The sequence below is a fragment of the Neopelma chrysocephalum genome, unplaced genomic scaffold (assembly GCF_003984885.1).
Source record: "Neopelma chrysocephalum unplaced genomic scaffold, ASM398488v2 Primary Assembly neopelma1_42b, whole genome shotgun sequence".
Taxonomy (NCBI): Eukaryota; Metazoa; Chordata; class Aves; order Passeriformes; family Pipridae; genus Neopelma; species Neopelma chrysocephalum.
The window spans coordinates 3,144,782-3,164,650 of NW_020897701.1; the positions used below are offsets into that span (position 1 = coordinate 3,144,782).

Genomic DNA, 19,869 nt, shown 5'->3' on the forward strand with positions numbered 1-19,869 from the left:
TTCTCTCTGGTGACCAGTGACAGAACCCAAGGGAATGGCCCGAAGCTGAGTCAGGTGAGGTTTAGGTAGGATATTAAGAAAAGGCTTTTCACCCAGAGCATGGTTGGGCACTGGAAGTGGTCACAGCACCAAGCCCATCTGAGTTCAAGAAGCATATGGACAAAACTCTCAGGCACATGGTGTGATTCTTGGGGTGTCCTGCACAGGGCCAGGAGTTGGACTTGATCATACTTGTGGGTCCCTTCCAACTCAGCATTTTCTCTGATTCTATGATTTACTTTGATTTCATGAAAAGACTGTGTGCAGCTGTAGCACCTTAGTTATTGCCAAATTACCTCACTCCTCTTCCAATGTTTTGACTTAAAAAATGCAGTTAATATTTTAACCAACTTTTTTCCCCTCTTAGAATAAACAAACAGAAAAAAAATTCAACAGATATCACCAAAGTGAGTGTGTGTGAGGAGAGGGAAGGGGATGATGGCTCACCCCAAAAAGATTTTCCACCAATTCCCATTACTTTCTTCTGTTAAAGACTGACATCACTTTTCAAATTTCAGAAATGCCACATATTATTACAAATATCACAAGGGATTTTTTTTTTTAAATAAAAATTGTAAGGTTATAAATACGTCAGAGAGTAAGGGTGGCCATTACTTTGTATAATTCCAGCAACATATCAGGATTTGGCCTTCAAACACAAACTTGAGATAAAACTCCAGATATGAGATACAATCAGCAAAGCCAGCTCAGTGCAACTAGTACAGCACTGGACACTCGAGCCTCTCTTTATAGAGCAGCCCCGGGTAAATTACACGAATACTCACTCTGAAGGACTAGTGAGCAATCTGGTATCATCTCTGCCACAGGAATGACAACCACATTAAAGAAATGAAAAAGAAAAAACAATTAATACATTAAACAAAATACTCCTTTTATTAGAGTATTTTTGATTAAACATACAGAACTCAAGATCGCCATTTAAAATTTTTATCGCTCAAAGTTTTTCCCTCTAGAAGGATGGTAATGCTATCTCACTGCATATTATATGGAAGGATTATACCTCTCAAGTGTCTAGCTCACAAATCAGAGCAATACTGCCTGTACTTGGTGTGCAAGCAAAGAAGGTAGTGCTGTAATGCAATTAACAAACAAAAAAATGCACCACCAATACATACACAGTCAGCTCCATGGCCACTGATCCAGAGGGTAGCATCATATGGAGAAGCAGGCTTCAGGAGTGAAAGAGAAAACAGTTCCTGACCATGAAAAAGGAGTTGGTAACAGATTCAGACTGGTACATGTCCTAAACATTCCTCCTTTGCAAGGACTGCAAAGGACTGCAATTTTCGCCACTGGTTTGGAAGATTTTCTGCCTCTGTTGTACTGGCACAGAGGGGATGAAAGAGGGGATGAAACACGTGATCCTACAGCCCTCTCGCAGCTCCAAATGCCACCATTGCAGGCAGTCTGGTGAACCACTTACTTATGGCTGAAACACCATCTGCTATGGACTGGCTTCTGCACTAGAGCCTTGGCACCTACTTGTTCCTCTACCAGCACTGACAAAATTGAGCTCTTGTTTTACCCACAGGACATTAACAAAGCAGAACACATAGGCAGTGACACCCCTGCTGTCCCCACCTGCCGGTTTCAGTTCCTTGAGCACATCATGCAAGTCGCTACCATTACTATCAAACCTTGCAGACATTCACATACAAATATGAATATATATATATATATATTCAAGCTCTATACTTTGCATCTGCACACAAATTCTACAGCCACAACCTGCAGTTCTGTGCCTTTTCACACTGTTAAGCAAAACCTAAGCAACTGTCAGCTTTTAATTACGCATGGTTAAGATTCCTAGACTTTTTTTAAAGAATTGAAAAATACCATTTAGAAGTATGTTTGGTCAAGTTCATCACTGCACATGGTGCAGTCAAACCTGGTTAAGTGGTACTCATCAACTGTGTTGTGATGGAATGTCTAATGGCAGATTTCGTCAAATGAAAAATCCAGACAATTGAGAGGTATGCATAAAACTTGTCTTAAATATTTGAAGCTACATGTGCAATCTTACAGAACACAAGCTACAGTTACAGACATAACATTAAATCTTATCAACCAATAGTGCATAAGAACTTAAAAAGAGTCAAGTGAAATCAGTTTCAGCCAGTGACTTCCGAAAAAGTCTCTCAACTGCATTGTGAGGGGAAAAAAAAGGGGGGGGGGAATCATTCTTAGGCAGGTTTAACACAAAGTTTTAATTTACATTTTAAAAGCTGTTTTATTTTATATATATATACTATGTATAAAATAAATTAAAAAGGGGGAGGAGGAAATAGCTTTGTATATGCTTCAAATTAACATAGACCAGTAGTTCCATAAATGAACATTTTACCATCTTTGTGGTAAAAAGTTGACATAAAAGTTCAAAACCATACAATACTTATAAATAGAAAGAGTTCAAAAGATACTTTTTTTAAAAAATGGAATTTAAACATCATTTTCCCTTCCCCTACAATACACTTTAGTTTTGTATGTCAGCATCAATACATTTACAGAGCATTTGAATGTCACATCCACAGAATCAATAACAAAGCAGGTAAAAGGGCTAGCAGTGTTAAAATTTAGGACTTTTCTCCCAAATAACTCTACCTGCTCCTCAGCCTTGTCCTGAAATGAAGGCTATCAACATTCATCACCCGGTATGAGGTATGGGCAGAAGAAAATCTGCAACCGGTACTTTCCAACCCGCCTTGCCTCTAAAAACATAGCTACAATATAGCAACAACTGTTGATTTGGAAATTGACAATGGTGGTGGACAATCTCTTACCTCCAATCAGCTTGTATATAATTTAATCCTGGTATTTAAAAAAAAATTAAAACTGAAACATAGTACTAATGCTTAGCTTAAATAAAAACCAACCAAAAACCCCAACTTTAAATCTTCTTTGAAACCATGTTTAAATGTTCTTGTTCCTGATTTAAAGCTTCACATAAAACACTGGACAGAAGGATGACAATTTTAAACCAAGAGAGCACCTAAAAACATACCATAGGTAAAAATGAAATCAATAATCTCTCCACTTCATAAAAACATATAAACCCTGTGAGTAACAGTAGTACACTCAGAACGAACAACGTGAAAAGGAGCATCTAGAATACTCAAGAGGCTTGCTACGCTACTTCTCTTTATTGCCCATTCTCTCATTTGTATGGATGGCCACTGCATGGCAAGATGCCTGTGATAGTTCTCTTATCTTCCTTTCACCACTGCTGCCAGCTGAAGTCGTCATTGCTGCCAAAGACCAAGAAAAATCCTAGGATCGTGGCAAAGATGACTGTATTCCCCGTAAGAACGAGTGCGCACGCGCCCCAGTAAATCTGTGAACAAGGGGAATGTAGTTAGACACATTTTGAACTGAATACTGACAAGACAAAAGGCAACACCTTACTGTCCCATTCTAGACAAAGTTCAGTAACATGCCCATGATGCAATAAGGTGGTATATCATTATTTGTGGTTACACCAAGAAGGCTGGGTTTACCCAAAATTACTTGATCAATTCACAGCCAGCCAAGCAGCACAACAAGTTTCTTCTGTCCATACTCAAAGCACTGGCTAGCAGGCACAGCTGTTTTGGTGTATAAAGTAGGGCTAGGCTACAGCATCAAACACACCTGCAGCCCAGTTATATTGCCAACCACTCTGTAAGACTTTTTTAAACAGACATTTAAGGTCTTCAAAACACCAGCAGATATGCCAGCAACAAAAAAGGAGGTGGATGTTTCCCAGGGAGAGTAAGGGTGTGAGGCACTCAAACTGACCGTCTGAGCTGTATTATTGTTTCCACTGCAAACATCTTAAGTATGCAATTATAAGAGTTGTTTAGTGCACAAGAGCTTTACCTTCAGTAAAAAACCCCAAACATCAAGAACAAAGTTTTCTAGGAAAAAAAACAAACAATCATAGGTTGAAATATTACTAACCAGTGCTGCTCTTGCAAACACTATCGGTAGCCCAAATGCTGATACCACAATGCCTGTTGTAAGGAATATTGCTAGCTCCTTACAGGCATTACTTGTAGCATCTGTGTCATCTACTAATCTTCTTGCTATGCAGTACGGGATAGGAGACAGGATGTAAAAAAACAGAACAAACAGTGGCCAGTACTGGCTGAAAAAGAAAAGAGAAGAGAAATTTAAGTTAACTTGATTGTCTTCCTGTCCTTCCTAAAATCAACATAAGGCATTTTCCCCATTCAGCATCCACATTCAGGAAAGACAGACACAAACCCAGAGAAGGCAAATCCTTTGCTTTGGAACAAGCTGACATTAATCCAGCAGACCATGTTTGTGAGAGGCTTCAGCTGACCTCAGCAGCAGCAGAGCTCACTAACAGGATATTCATAAAGCAAGATTTCACTGTGCAAGCCTAAATCTAATGCCACCTCACAAGATGAGCTTAACTCCAAAGTTTATCCTGTCAGCTGTGCTTAAGAATTGCAGAGATACCTTTGCAGAGCCCTTACATCATTTTGGCCATAGGCTTTCAGTGCACACGCGTGGGACAGAGCGTCATTCTCAGACAATACTCGGCCACTATGGGGAACCAAGACATTTTTTTCCAGTTTTTTTAAAATCTGAATGCAACCAGCAGAAACCTACAAAAACTACACCATTGTTTTGGCAACACTTTCTTTTTTTGCTTGCAGCTCACTAGACTAGATTTCTCAGGCACACAAACGCAGGTGTGCATTGTTTCAATAAAACTTTATTGCATTGTTTGAAGGGCAACTGCACAGTGATCTCCTTCCCAAGGGTTTGTGTCACCAGCACTGGTTTTATATATGTCATAGTCATATATGTAGAGAACTGCAATTCACAACCAATAACAGGTTATTTACTGAATGTTGTTTAACATTCAGTAAATAAGTCAATTTAAAAGATTTTCTGTAGTCAGCATTCACTTGCAAAGAGTCAAAGCCACAGGTACCACTACCTGCACTTTTGGTCTGCTACTTTGTATCTCCTGAGAACTAAAGGATAGGAATGGACATACCCAAAGTACAGGTAGCAACTACAATCGCTCCAGATGCTACATTACCTGCGTGGGACACAGCGAAAGGTCCACCTGACAGTCACTGAGCGCCGAGCTACCACTACGCAGCCAGAGAAAATGCAGATGCTTCCCTGGATAACACACATTTGCTGCCTACCTCAGGAGTTCCTGTTTGTTTGTCAGCCACAGGCAATAGCTGGGACATGTCAGGGCAGTGTACCCTTTAACAGTCTGCAGTCAGGCCTGGTAGCTTAACTTTTGTTGTCACCACTTCTAAGGTGAATTAAACCCTGGATGGTCTTTTTTCCCACCCCAGTCTTTCGAAGCAAAAAAAAAAAAAGGCAAACCCCAAGACCCTTCCTACACAGAGAAGACTTCTCAATCCACAATTGCCTTGGCATGCAGGGGAGTTGGACTAGATGATCTCCAGAGATCCCTTCCAACCCTAACGATTCTGTGATTCCGAAATGACGAAATCCGAACCACTGTGGGGTGAGTAACACACAAAACAAGACACAAAGAACAGGAAGCGAGTGCACGTTACTTGTATTGGGGAAGGGCACATCCGAGCATCAGGAACATCAGTCCGACCGCTCCGCCGAAGGACAGGCTGATCAAGGCTGCAACGAGAACACAAGCGGAGCGCAGATGAAGGGCGCGACACGCCGCACAAAACACCGAGCGCGATCCGCAAACCAGCGCGGGGCTCAGCGCAGCCCCGCCCGCCCGGCACAGGGGGACACGGGGGGGGGGAGGGGCAGGGGGGGCTCCCGCGGCGGCTCCCGCCCGCACCCGCCCCTGCCCGCGAGGGCCGCCCCGCGCCCCCTGCGCGCACCTTTGATCCCGGCCATGGCGCCGCCCGTCCCGCGAGCCGCGCGGCACCGGAGGGGCGCGCGCCGGGAACCGGAACTGCCGCACGGAACCGGAAGCCGCTTCCGGGAAGGTGGAGCGCCCCGCCCGCGTGACGCGCGCGCGCGAAAGTCGCGAGACGGCGGCCCCGCCCTATGGGCGAAGCGCGGGAAGCGCCGCGCCCTCGCGGCCTATTGGCCCCACGGACTTCTGGGGGCGTGGCACAGAGAGAAGCTCCATCCCTTCCTCTGTGTTCCCCCCACCGGGGCGGACGGTGACGTAGTTTAGCGCTGTCATGGCGGCCGCCACCGCTCACATCCTGCTGCTCATGCTCTGCGCCGCCGCCGGCCCCGCGCTGGGCTGGGACCGCCCGGGTGAGACCCGCAGGGGTAAACGAGGCTCAGCGCGGCTCCTGTCGCCTCTCCTGGCGCCGCCGCTGCTCCATACGGGCCGGGCTGGTGGCGGCCGGCACGGGGGAAGGAGAGTTTGTGCCTGGGCTCGCGCCAGGAAGGCATTTGGGTTGGGGTTCCCTTTAAGGCGGCTTTTGCCGCAGCAGTCATCCCGCTCTGCGGTCGGGGGTGCTTGTGTGCCTAAGAGCAGTAGCCCATAGCCGCCTCGGAAGAAAACGAGGGAAATGCCGTGTTTCCCTCTGCGCGTCTGGTGCTTCCTGGGGCTTTGCCTCCTCAAGAAGCAAGGCTCTGCTTCGGCCTCTGCATGGCCAGTCGTCTCCTGAGAGGAGGCCCTTGTGGCCAGGGAGAACGCACCTGAACTAGTGCTGACAAGCATTAGGAAGAATTTCTTCTCGGAAAGCGTGATTACACATTGGAATGAGCTGCCCAGGGAGGTGGTGGAGTCACCGTCCTTGGAGGTGTTTAAAGAAAAACTGCATGTGGTACTTAGTGCCATGGTCGAGTTGACGTGGTGTTCAGCCATGGGCTGGACTCGGTGATCTCAGAGGTCTTTTCCAACCCAGTTAATGCCGTGGTTCTGACGTTTGTGCTCCCGGTTTCAGGGAAGGTTCTGCTGAGGGACGTGCAGGCGCTCACTCTCCACAGAGGGCAGTACACGACGTCCCGGCGGACACCTGCGGTCCCGCAGCTGCAGTGCACGGGAGGCACTGCGGGGTGTTCCCGCATCCCTGAGGTGGTTCAGTGTTACAACAAAGGTTGGGATGGCTATGATGTACAGGTAACTGTTTAAAACTTGTTAAACTGTTAATGAAATCGTCCTCCCCCACACTCGGGAATTTCTGAAGAAGAAAAGAACTAGGGTGTCAGTTTGGTTTGCTTTTTGTTAGATGACCTTTGGTGACTAAAACTTTTCTAGGCTAGCATTTTCCAGAACTACTGTATGTATATGTTTGAAATATCCTTGAAGGTGCTGATGTAAAAACACAGCACAGCAAAACATCATTGGTTTTAAATAAAATGGTGCTTGAGTTTATAAAATCAAACTCTGGAAAACCTCTTCGAGGATGCTCTTTGAATTGATATTGCTGTGTGGATTTCCATTTTTTATTAGAGTGGAAAGGGATTATAAATAGTTGCTTCACGTCAGCTCTACCTTTTAAACACTAAGTTTTGGGCTAGCATGACTTCCTCTTGCACCTTAGGATGTGAGTGCTTGTCAGGCAGTAGTCATGGCTCTTTGTTTTGTTAGCTGTTACCTAAGCTCCTGTCAGTAGATAACCAGGAATCAAGGCTGAAGGTGAGTGTTAAAACTGACACAGTACTGTAAAACAACAGTCAAATTTGAATTGACAGTTGGTACTGCTGCCCTGAATTATTAATTTAGAAATTACTACTTTATTTCCTCTCCAAAATATGCATCACTTGCAGTTAGAGATAGTAAGTTTAGGTACCTCAAGGAAACGTGAGGCTGAGGAATCCACATATATTCGACTGCAGGGTCTGCAGTAGTATTGTTAAGTGTTGGATTTGAATGCCTAATGATGTCTGTCCCGGTTTCTTTTGGTTTCTGCATGGACACAAACTGAATCAAGTGCACTGGATTTCAGGATCACATGTTGTGTTTTTGTAGCTGCCATTAAGTTTACACAGGACAGGCATTTATTAAGTAACTGTTGCACAGGGTATAGCATGTTTTTAGAAGTATTGCTTTATCTAAAGAAGGAATATTTGAAAAACCTGTCCAGTGAAGAAAAACAAAATCTTCCAGAGTCGTAACTCTTTAATGTTATGAAAGATCAGAATTTTTTTTTTTAAGTTGTAGGATTTAAAAATCATCTTTAGTTAACATCAAATTCCTACTCCTTTTCAAAATAAGTGCTCAGAAATTTCATACCCTGTGACCCCTTAGATAGTTTGTTAGCAGTCAGAGCTTTATTTCAAAGCATATTTGGGGAAGAAGACAGGTATTTTAATCTCTGGAGCAGAAGATTTTACTTTGTATTGTGTTTATTTTTTCAGTGGCAGTGCAAAGCAGACTTGGACAAAGCCTACCGCTTTGGACACATAGAAGTGAGCTGTGAAGGCTACGATTACCCGGATGATCCTTACATATTGAGAGGCTCCTGTAGTTTGCTGTTCAGGCTAGAGCTGACTGAGGAAGGTGAAAGGAAGGTGAAGACCTCTGGAAGCTTTGGTTCTAGCTATTATCAGTCAAGGCAAGATTCTTCTGATTCTGGTTCTGGAGCGATTGTTGTAATAGTTCTTCTTGCTCTTGCTTTTGGAGTATACAAGTTCTTCCTCAGCAATCAGCAGCCTCAGCCAAGTCCCGGTGACAATGATGGATTCGCGAGGCCGTTCTGGCAGAGTCAGCAGGCACCTCCTCCTCCTGGCTTTAAGTCCAGCTTCACAGGTAGGACCCTGACCTGTTCTCTGTACTCAAAAGAGCAAGCAGGGTTGTACTGTTTTATCCGCAGTAGGAGCGGGTGGGACCAGCTTAAAACCAGAGCACTGGCAGTTGACTCTGCTGATTTGGCTGCAGAGCCTGCAGCCAGCTTTGTGTTCTGTTCTTTGTTCAAAAGACAAAATAAGGACTTGGTTTTCCACAGGCTTTCAGGGCAGCTGTGCAGCAAGCTGCCCTTTGAACCTTTGATAATCCATCTCCCCATGCTCTGCAAGTGTTCTTTTCATACCCTGTGAAATAGGAGGATTATGACAGGGAGAATAATTTTCATAGGTAATCTGGAAGAGAGAATGGTCTTATGCAGCCAGAAGCAAACCCATTCCAAAGAGGTGCTTTGAAACCTTACAGAAGGATCTTTCAGCACTGATTTCATTCACAAAGCAGTTAATGGAGTTGAGTATCATATACCAGTCCTCTGTTTAACAGGTGCTTCAGTGTAGTTCCAGCAGCTGAAAGATTTGGTTCCCAGAACAGAGAACAGTGCCTGTGAACTGGCATTAGAGGTGCATCATCTCAATCTCACGTGGGGCCTTTCGTCTGAAGTTGTAAGCAATAGATCAGCAATGACAAGGCTGCTGCTAGGAAAGGGTGCACTTTTTCTTCTCCCAGAAAACTGATGACTTTTTTCACTTAATAAATGGTCTTTCTTAGGCACTCACAGTGTCTGAGGAACATAAATGTTGCTCATCTGGTGTCTGACCAACTGATTTAACCCTCTGCACATGCAAGCTGCTCACAGCACTGAAACTTAAATTATATTCTCACAAGTTACATAATCTTTTTTTTTTGTGAGATAGAGAAGGGGTTTTAGCAAGAAAATATATAGCAAGGATTAAGTTTACTTAGAAGTTTATATTTTAGTAATGCTTATTAATGGTTTCTTCAAGTTTTGCTCGAGCAGCTTGGCCAACAGAGGGTGCACTGTAACTCTTTGGGATACCCTTGTGCAGGGCATGCCCAGCAGAAACGTTCAGATGTACCTGCACCAGAAAATTAAAGGGATTCTGCTTCCATACTACTGTTGGCTTTGCAAATTGGTTTCCACGTAGTTATTTCAAGCTGTCTTTCTGTGCTGCATGTGCATCAGTGACCCTGTGTGGGCACTTGCCATTGGCATTACTGTGGTAGTCAGTAGAGCCCTGGTCATAAGGCAGGGCTTTGTCATACTGGACACAGGCAAAACAGTGAAGAGTTACTTTCATTTTTTTCTGTCCTGTTCCTTGTTGATTAATTGCACCAATTGTTACGCTATTTCGTTGCATTTAATGTCTGCCTTAGGTTCTGCCAGCAGAGCAGAAGCACATCTCTGAGTGTGTATGTCCATGTGTTCCCAGGAAGGTATTAATCTTTGGAAATCTGGACAGTAATGGAAAGCAATGTTCATGTATTGCTGTTAATATTTAATTTGCCTCATTTTAAATCCTATTAACATGCAGAGTGTGTCCTGTGAAACTAGTTTAGCCAGCCTATCTTAATAAAATTCTGCTTTCTCTCTGTTTGTGGTTTGACATGATTCTTAATGTTTACTCTAGATATTTCAGCAAAAAATGACTCAGTTTTCTGAGTCAACGTTCAGTCACGGTGCTTTTGAACAAATGAGTTGGTTCATCTCTGATTAACATTATTTTTACAGTAAAGGAAGTACTTTTTTTTTTGGTTCAAATCAGCATAACTGATATATCACTCCAGTGAGAGTTTATCTTTCTCCCCATGCATTCAAAATGAAATTCAACATCAAATCCAATGCAGAATGAAAACTGATTATTTCATACCAGTTTGAAGACAAAACAGACCTTTTATAACTTCCGTTATCTCTTGTCCACTTGTTCAGGTGGGCATGTTTCAGGCAGACTCTCATGTTAACTTCCTTGCTTTTTATAATTCCTTATGTGTTAAGCCTGTGGTTGAGCTTATTCTTGCATTTGTGTTTTTCTCTAGACCAGAAAATTATTCTACTTTGGGGTTGTCTTTTCTGTTTTTATTTCTAAATGGAAGACATTCAGTTCTGACTCAGAACCTCATGTTATGCAGGTCACATGTAAAAAATCTGTGACTCTCCTTCCCCCACAGCCTACTTGATATGCTTGCAGTTTCATCAAGGTATTTGTCAAGCTTGGTGACTCATGCATAATAAAAACTTTGCAATGTGATTGCAGTTAACATGCCTTTTGATAACAAATCCCAGACTAGGATTAGCAGGAACAATACAAGTAATGTTAGCCATTACACTGAGCCACTGTGACTCAAATGGTGCAGCTGTGCTGAGTGAGATTAGAAGCTGTATGTCTTTGTGGTTTGCTCACTTTGTAGTCTTACCTATTTGATTTCTGCTTCTGTGTCTGCCTCTGGCCTGCTACGTGACCTTCAGATTATTCTTTCTTCCTTTCCTTTTCTATTTTTAACCTTACTTGTCTGTTTATAGATCAGCAGGCAGGGACTTTCCATGTTTTGTGAATGTCAGGGCTGTGGGATGGGGTGGAAGTAGATTTTTAACATAAAACTCCTCAAAGCAGTGTTCGTTTCTGTCTTTTTCCCTGCTTTCTGAAATGTGAGGCCTCTCAAGTTAAGCTTGATCAAGAATCTGCTGGAATTAGGAAGAGCTTTTCTAATTTTCCATTATCTTTAACAGGAGAGAATCTTGTTGCAACAGCTGGTCTGAGGATTAGGCTACTAACTGATGTTTCCTATTTTCATTTTGTTTAAGATGACAATAGCTTTGGAACTCATTCCCATCATGGAACCCATTCAGGACCAGGATTTTGGACTGGATTAGGAGCAGGAGGCTTGCTAGGCTACTTGGCAGGCAGTCACAGGTAAAACATGCATCTATCAGATTTTAAGTATTTAAGCTTTCAGGGGGTATGTCATATGCTGTGTTGACATTGTTTCTAAGCTTTTAGGCCTGTGTCATTAAAGCTATAAAATCCTACCACTAGACGAATTTTGAGGAGCTATCTCTAGCCTCAACATCAGAGACATTATAAGCACATTTCTGGGGAAGAATTGGGAGGACTGAGGTACTTCATTCTGCTTTTGATTACCCTGACCCGGCATAATGGCCTGCAAATTTAAATTGAGCTTTTAAACAATCTACCTGCAGACTGCCTTAAAACACAGATAGTCATATTAAGCATAAAACCATCTGTAGGTAGGTCTCTTCTATCAGTGTCATCTCTCCTGCAGTCAGTCTGTATGGCAGCTGCTCTTATGTGATACTCAGTGTGATTAGATTAAACAACCTTTAATCTTCAGTCTCCCAATGGCCCATGTGTGGAAATCCAAGAGGTATGGTTTTCCAGAGGACTTGTAGGTCTTATGTAAGTTGCATTTTGAAAAAACATAACATAAACAGCATTCAAAAGCAGTTTTGTGCTGGAGTAACCATCTGCTGGTCATATTTGCTTGACACTTTTAGGCATTCAAAATGCATTGGTTTCAGTGTAGGAGTTTGGTGCCATTTTAGGCTTTACTGGAGAAAATATGTGACTCCTCCAGGGAATCTTTAGAGCCCAAGCAGTTTTCTCTTTTTATCGAATAACTGCATGTGTATTGAGTCTATTCCTGTAGGAATGTGGCAATATAACAGATTAAATATAACCATATACCTTTTCGTATATTGAAAGTTTGAGAGTAAGATAATATGGACAGGAGTGTGTTAAAGCATCTTGATTGTAAAGTTGTTGAGATTTTTTTTGTTGTTATTTTTTGTAACAACAGAAGCCTTATATTAACTCTGCTAGCAATTTTTAAAAGGTAAAATGTGTTAAAGGTTTTATTGTCTTAGTATTTCTTAAGTTGAAATACATGATCCTTGTGCTTAAGCATTGCATTTATGTAGTATCTACAAACAGGTTAGTTCATTGATTTCCACCACCACCCCCCCTCCCTATTTCCATAGCCACATCTTATTGTTCAGGATTAGAGACCTAACTGAATAAGTCCAAATACATGAACAAGCTTCCTAACTTGGGCTTCTTTTCTTTTAAAACAGTCTTTGGTCCACTGTTATTTAATTTGATTTTTTTTTTAAATTATGTGCCTCAAAATGCTGATGCCAGAAAGTGTGAGACAGCTCTTTGTCCATTTCAGCAGCAGGAAATCCCATATCCATGGAAGCAAATAAATTAAATCAGTGAGTCAAAGATCGTGATATGTTAAGTTACTGGTACAACCTTTTCAAAATAGTTAACAGAAGGATGTTTTCTCTTGGCTGACATGGCTGGGATGTAGGTGTTGCTAAAAAGCATTTAAGCTTCTGATGTCAAATTTCTTTTCTTGTCTGATAGAATCTAAGGTCAGAATTTCAGAGGGAAAACCTTCCTCATTTGCAATTGATAGAACTGCTTATTCTAAAGAATGAGGTTTAATTTCCTTTTGAAAGTCTACAGGTGATATTATTACAACACTGGATATCCTTGTTCTCAACATGTAAATACATTCAATAGGGAGATTTCCAGATTTGAAACAACTGCCTGTTTACAGTTTTCCTCAGAGCTGCAGTTGTCTTGTTTGGAATGGTATCTTAATTTTTCATAAGGTCACTAATGAATCTTTTTTTCTACTCTGTTTCACATCAGAGCACAGCCACGTTCCCCATATTACAGTACGTGGACAGATCCCACAGCTGCACCTCCTATGAATGAGCACTCAAGCAATTCCACACAAGGTAGCAGTTCAGGAACAAGAACTGCTTCTGGTAAGGCAAAACATCTTTGCATCTCCTGAAACTCAAGAGACTTTGACCTATCAAAAATATGCAGACATTAGCTGAGATTCAGCAAACATTCTTTGTTTTATTTTATCAATTGGTGTAGGTGGGCATGTAACAATGTCCTTTATTTCTGTTTCCTATGGAAGTAGGGCAGCATTGTGGGGCATGAAACTCCCCACAGGTGTATGGTGGGCATGGTACCACCGGTATTGGGTTTGTCTTCAGTGGCAAGGTGTATTCAGTTTAAGCCTTTCCCTTCTGGTGCACATTATGCATGCCCTTCTCTAGCAAACATGAACAAACATGTTCTTTGTAGAATGCAGGTTGTCTAATCTGCAAGAATAGTTTTCAGGCCAGTCAGCCCACAGTTGGTTGCTGTTCTACTTCATGTGAATATGTATACCTTGTCTCCCTTGCCACCTTTAGCCCTTTTAGAACTAGAGAGTTCAGTGGAAAGTTCAGTGGAGCTGACATTTTTTTTCTTTACAGGCTTTGGGGGCACAAAACGAAGATGAAATCCTTGATGTTATTACATCGGACTCATTGAACTGAATCTTCCTGTGCACTTGTATTTATTTTATTAACAGTAGGTTTCAGAAGGGAATGTGAAGTATGAAAGACTAGGCAAAAAGATCCTTTCTTTCTTTGTGGAAATGTGGACTCTCACTGCTGTGTAGGGTATCACAAGTACTGGAACATCCACTGTTTCAAATCAGCAGCTTCTCATACAGAATAAACTCATCCAAGTTAAGAAAAATGATGTTACATTGACTATATATCTGACTGTACTTGAGGCATTATGGCAATGATAGCCTTACCGGATTTTTTAACAAGTAGCTTGCTGTTCATGTTCTGGGCTTAATTTCATTTGATCTAGAATTTCTGACGTATTTTTTCCACCTCTTTCTTGGTAGTCCAGCATCCACCTGATACCTAAGGAGTGCTGCTCTTTGAAGCTACTTTTGTTCGTCATTGTAGAATTCATGTGAACTTTACTGTAAGTGCAGTCAGCTACTCAGAGAAGTGTTGCAGTTTTTCCTCAGTGGAAAAGAGTAAAACTGTGTATAGAGAGACTAACATTAGTATGTTTGTATCTGTGATGTGTGACTTGGAGCTAAAATTTGCAGATTTGAGGATGCTCCATGTTTTAGAGCTTATCCAAGGTAACTGTGCAAACCTGGGGGATTTTGTGTATAAATTAGGGGGGAAGTAAATAAGTAACCTGAAAAGAGACAAGATGGTTTTTCTCTAATTTGAACCTTTTTCTGGAAGACTGAGATAATTTAAATTCAGGTGACAGCAGACATTTTGCCAGCATTGAGGCCACAGACTTCGCTTTTAATGGTGGATGTTGGCAGTGCTGTGAAAACTTCTGATGTGAATGGTCTGTCCTGCTAGATGACCTGTCCATGACACAGTAAACCAAAGGTGCTTATTGCAAAGGGAAGGGAGCGTCCTTAATCCAGAGCTGGTAGAATCTCTAGAGCACAGCAGGCCTTGATACTAAGCAAAAAAGAAAATTGAATGTCTAACAGGATGGAAACTTTACTCAGTGTACTTTTTCAAAACAAAGTGCTGTTAAAGAGTGGGAAGCAGAGAGGCTTTATTCTGTGATGATATTTTGGGGGCTCTGAGAAGTATCATACAGTTCCTGTGTGATTGACACTGCCCTGAGAGAGGCATTGCTGAAAAGAAAGCAGAGAAATTTCTCAGGATTGTGGGAAGAGGGCAAGAGTGAAAAATGGTCTGCTTGACCCCCAGGTCTTCTCCAGAGCTCATCCTAATAGAGTGTAGAAGTGTGGTGTGCACAGGTTTTGTATGCTGGCAGCAGCAGGAGGAGCATAGCTTTCAGCCTTGTGAAAGTAACGTGTCTGGGAATTGATCTAAACTATTACAGCAAAAGCAAAGCACTGCTTTGCTGATACAAGTTGTGCCTCCACAAGGAGATATAGCAGGTCTGGTTAGTTTCTAAGAAAGTGACTTCAGCATAACTGATCTGAAAGCAACTATGAGTACAGAAAGAGTTGGCTCATGATTATGCCCAAGTTCAATGTCTGACTTACTCAAACAAAAAAAACCCAAAGAATAAAACAAAACCAAAATAAACAAGCAAACAAAACCAGCAAAAAACATAGCAGTCTGTATGAAGTCAACAGAAGCTATGAAAAAGTGCTTGCACTGAAAATGTTATTTTGAAAATATCAAATGAAAATTGATAACTTGAGGGTAAAATGGCGGTTTGCTTCTCAGAGCTGCCCGAGGGTTGGGGGAAAATAACTGCATTAACAGTCTGCATTATGAACCTAAAAACGAAAAGGGAAGACCTTACTGAAAGTTCTGCTTTTTATGAGAAGTAGTATATGGTAAATCTCTTACGTTTTTGACAAAGTGTAGCAAAATAATGTATTTTAAATGTGGAGTTTTTACTTATTTCTAAGTGTATTCAGGTTGAAACTTGTCACAGTCAATATTCTCTTTGCCAACTAATTACCTAACAATGAAACTGGATTTTTGCTAACTGAGTAGTTTGAAGCTGAAGTTAGCTCTCAAATTACAATGTGCTATGAAATGTTTTAGACAATGTTTTCATATGTATTTGTGTATTTATAGTTTCTGCATGAAATGTGATTTGATACATGAACCTGACGAATACTGAATACAGTTTACAAATCTGTAGGATATTTTTGCCCTTCCCTTTGATAATGCAATAAGTGAATAAGGAGTACTTTTGTCTTTTAAGCACTATCTTGAGGCTTGCAGGGATGGCGTGTTCTGTTTTTCAGAGTTGTCTGTCTCCATCCACTTCCCGAGTGGTGTAATATCATCTTTTACCCCCAGACCCAGAGTGGGTAAGCTGTATGTTGTTTCAATAAAATAAAACAATTCTGGGAATAGAGTTATTGTACTGATTGCATTTTCAATAACAAAATACTGAACACTGTAAGGAATTAAATGCTTTCTTGTAAATCATGGGTTTGGATCTGAGTCTGCAGAAAAGCTCTGTTATGTCGTCAAGTTCCTGGTTTTAGAAGGTGATGAGCTGAACCTTTCAGAAGAATTTCTGATCATTGCTGTTCCTGGTTGTGCATGTAGCAGAACTCTACATGGTATAGCCTAAGCTGACAGATCAACTTCTTACACAGAGAATTTGTCACTGCTGGGTAGAGCCCTGGTCTACAGATAAAGGCAGTTCAACTTCTTGGCTGTTGTAGGGTTAAATGGAGGCCTGCAAATTCTGTTACCAGTGTTTCTTTGGTCAAACATAAGGGATGTTGCTGATGCTCCTGAATGAAAAGAACTTGTGGAAGGCAGCTTAGAGTTCATACTCATGAGAGGCTTTGAGCTTCCTTCCTAAGCATCAGATCTGGAAGGTCCTAGTCTTTCTTCTGCTCCTAGGCAGGGTTTTGGCAGCATATTCACAGCAACTTCATAGTTGCAAGGCATATGTAAATGCATTAAACTGTAAAATGCTGTTGTAGATAATTGCAGTTCTATTTGGCATCTGGGACTAGTACTTCTCATACTCTGACAAGGCTTATATCCTCACACAAAGCTAAAGCTCATTACAGGAACGAAACTCCTGGTTTTACAGCTGACTTCCCCTGAAGCATGTGATGAAAGAAAAAAAAGATGCACAGAGATAAGCTTTTCTCTATGCTGTTCTGTCTTGTGACTCAGCTCCCAGGTCAGATCTTGGCTAGTTCTGCAGACTGTCTTGCTATGCACCTTGCTCTTTTCCTAGGTGCCATGTGTGTGTGTTAGACTTACCAGCAAGGCGAGATGGTAGGTTGTTGTTTTTAAAAGTAAAATTCTTCCACGATCATCACTTTATATCACTAAGTTCCAAAAGGGGAATCAAGTCAAGTGGTGCAATTTCCAGCACTAGGAGTTGTTGCACAGAGAAATTGCTGGAATAAAGTAGCAAGCAATGCCTGCCTGCATAGCCATCTAAAAGCTCAAAATGCAGCATTTGCACGTAAGACTGTTGTCCACTTAGCACCTATTACAAGTGCTGTATTTTTTCCTCCTTAGTAAAGCAAATTAGTATTAGTTCTTAGTATTTTCAGAGTGCCCTATCAGCCAGTGATTGTGGTACAGAAATAGCCCAGTTGCCTATGAACTAAAGTATATGAGCAAAACCACAAAAATGCTAAAAAATCTCACAGCAATGGAATCTGTACCAATGGACAGTGCTGTTGTGTCTAATGAAACGTGATGTCAGGTTCTCCTTCAATACCTATTGGGGTAGTTCAAGGTTGAGTGCTGCGTGGGAGAGGCTCTATATCACTCAGCATATTTTGCTGAAACCTTCCTCTGCAGCCAATTCTCTTGCTTTCCTAATATTGTACGTAAATGCAGTAGTCTTCACTTTCTAACACCTCTGTTTCTATTCCAGCTGTGATTTACCAGTGCTAATGAAAATAATCAGCTGACTACCTTTATGTGGCCTGTATATCTTATCTCCCACTGTCTTCCATCCTGTAGTTCCCTCTGTTCCTGGTGAGTGTCAATGTTTCTTTTAGCAAGAAAGTGACGAGCATTTGCAAAAAGTGCACTGAGCTGGGAATGGATGGAATAGATGGAGTCAAAGTCAAGCAAGCAAACTGTTGGGCTGTGAACTGACCTGTGTGGGCAGTATGTCTGTGGAAAAAGTTTTTTTTTAGCCTTCTGTCAGAGAAGCATTTTTATCCAGGGTACAGTATTGGCAGCTGGTGATTGGAGCAGATTAAGGGCTGGTGAACTGGCAGCAAGGAGAAGAAAACATCCTCTGCATCCTACCTTAGGAATGACTTAAGACTTGTATAACCAGGAAGCTGGCCTAGGATGTGCTAGCTCAGCCACTCCACAGGCATGCCATTGCAAATCCTGTAGGTAGATGTATGTTTAAAGATATCAGATGCTTCTGAAAATGCCACAATGCTAGTGCCAAGCACAAGGAAGGGGACTTGGCCCTGCGTCCGTGTTTCTTTCCCGCTGCAGTGTGACTTGGAATGAACAGAGAAGGCCAGAAATGGAAAGAGCGGCAAGCAACCATGATGAAGGGTAGCAAGTCTGCACCTGCACCAGCCAAAGCCAGGCTTGCAGGGGAAGCCTGGGTCCCATTATGTCCTGCTTGTTCACTCTTCTGACATGACAGCAGGAAATACTAGGCAGCTGTAATAGCTGTTGTACTAGGATTATTTTACTGGTCTTAGAAGTTTATCCTGCATATCTAAAGAAATCCTAGAAGCAATTAATTACTGGTAATATGTATTGACACCTTTTGCTCTGAGGACCATCTAAGCCATACCAGAATTCAGATTTCAAAGTAGCCACTGCCAGTTTTGGTAGAGACAAATCATGTCTACTTAAAGACCAAGTTCTCTGAGTTATGGTACAAGGAACTTTAGCTCATTCACTGCATTTGCCTTGACTTCCCTGACACCAAGCTTCTTGTGCAGTCTTTGCTCTGCAACTGTATGTGGATGTCATTGCGTAGGATCCTCTGAGATTTAGCCTTGAGATCATAGCCCTGACATCATTGCCCGTTAGCCTTCCTCTCTATGCCTCCCGTGTCCTTGTAATTAGCGTGTGGGGATGTGTTTATTGAGGCAGCACTGGAATTATCATCAATCCAAAATACCTTTTGCTGGTGCTTCTGCAGAATAATGGTAGTTACTCATCTTCCAGTCAACTCCTGTGGTCATTTTCCTGATGTTTAGCAGCTGTAAATGCATCACATCTGCTTTAATGGACAGAAAACAATTATGGTTGGGGGAAAAAGAAAAGAAAAAAAAGGTATAATGAATGTAGATAAAATGCTGAGTTGGAACAATTTTGCAGAGCTGACCTTCATGCTGGGATTACTTTATCAACATTCTTCCTCCAGGAGCTGGAGGAGTACTTTATTGATGTGGATTTAAATAATTCCATCAGTGCTTTCTGCACCACTCGGGCAAGAGTGAGAGACTTAGAACTGTAACAGGTTTGGTGTTCAACGAAGTCTGGCCTGTTCAGGGGTCTTCGTAGTTTGATACACAGCTTGTAAAGAATTGGTAGCAGTAACAGATGAAGTGAGATCAGTGCAGAAATTCATGTGGTTGCAGCATAGACAGAAACACTGATCTGTGCTGTTTCTGAAACTGAGGTAAAAATCAAGCTCCAGTCAGGCTGAAACAGCTTAGGAAGTTTTGCGTGTCTTAGCTTTGAGTGAAGAAGATCCCATTCAGCACAAATTGTCATCTGCTGCTGACACCTACTGTCAGCAGTGAAGTGTTCTTTCCCTTAGGAAGGCAAACCGTGTGTCCACATCCTGACTATTAGAAAACCCGCCAGGCCCCCTGGGTCATAGTGCAGTGTGATTCTGTCTTGGCAAGCTCGGGTGGTTAAT

The 19,869-nt window shown here is 42.0% G+C and overlaps 2 protein-coding genes across 3 annotated transcripts; one reads left to right on the forward strand and one right to left on the reverse strand.

Moving 5' to 3' along the window:
• Positions 1-910: 910 nt before the first annotated feature.
• Positions 911-6,016, reverse strand: LEPROTL1 (leptin receptor overlapping transcript like 1). The gene is made up of 4 exons (XM_027676960.1): positions 5,904-6,016; positions 5,613-5,688; positions 3,997-4,183; positions 911-3,391 (listed from the first exon to the last, which is right to left on the reverse strand). Exons 1-4 carry the CDS (start codon positions 5,917-5,919, stop codon positions 3,275-3,277), a joined length of 396 nt encoding a protein of 131 aa, XP_027532761.1. The 5' UTR covers positions 5,920-6,016; the 3' UTR covers positions 911-3,274.
• Positions 6,017-6,146: 130 nt separating this feature from the next.
• On the forward strand, positions 6,147-16,557 carry SARAF (store-operated calcium entry associated regulatory factor). Of its 2 annotated transcripts, none has more exons than XM_027676957.1 (6): positions 6,147-6,291; positions 6,930-7,105; positions 8,347-8,737; positions 11,493-11,601; positions 13,366-13,484; positions 13,989-16,557. In XM_027676957.1, the coding sequence occupies exons 1-6, from the start codon at positions 6,213-6,215 to the stop codon at positions 14,012-14,014; spliced, it is 900 nt and encodes a 299-aa protein (XP_027532758.1). In that variant the 5' UTR covers positions 6,147-6,212; the 3' UTR covers positions 14,015-16,557. The 2 variants fall into 2 exon arrangements, with proteins under 2 accessions (XP_027532758.1, XP_027532756.1); XM_027676955.1 differs by having other exon boundaries at positions 6,153-6,291; positions 13,363-13,484.
• Positions 16,558-19,869: the final 3,312 nt, after the last annotated feature.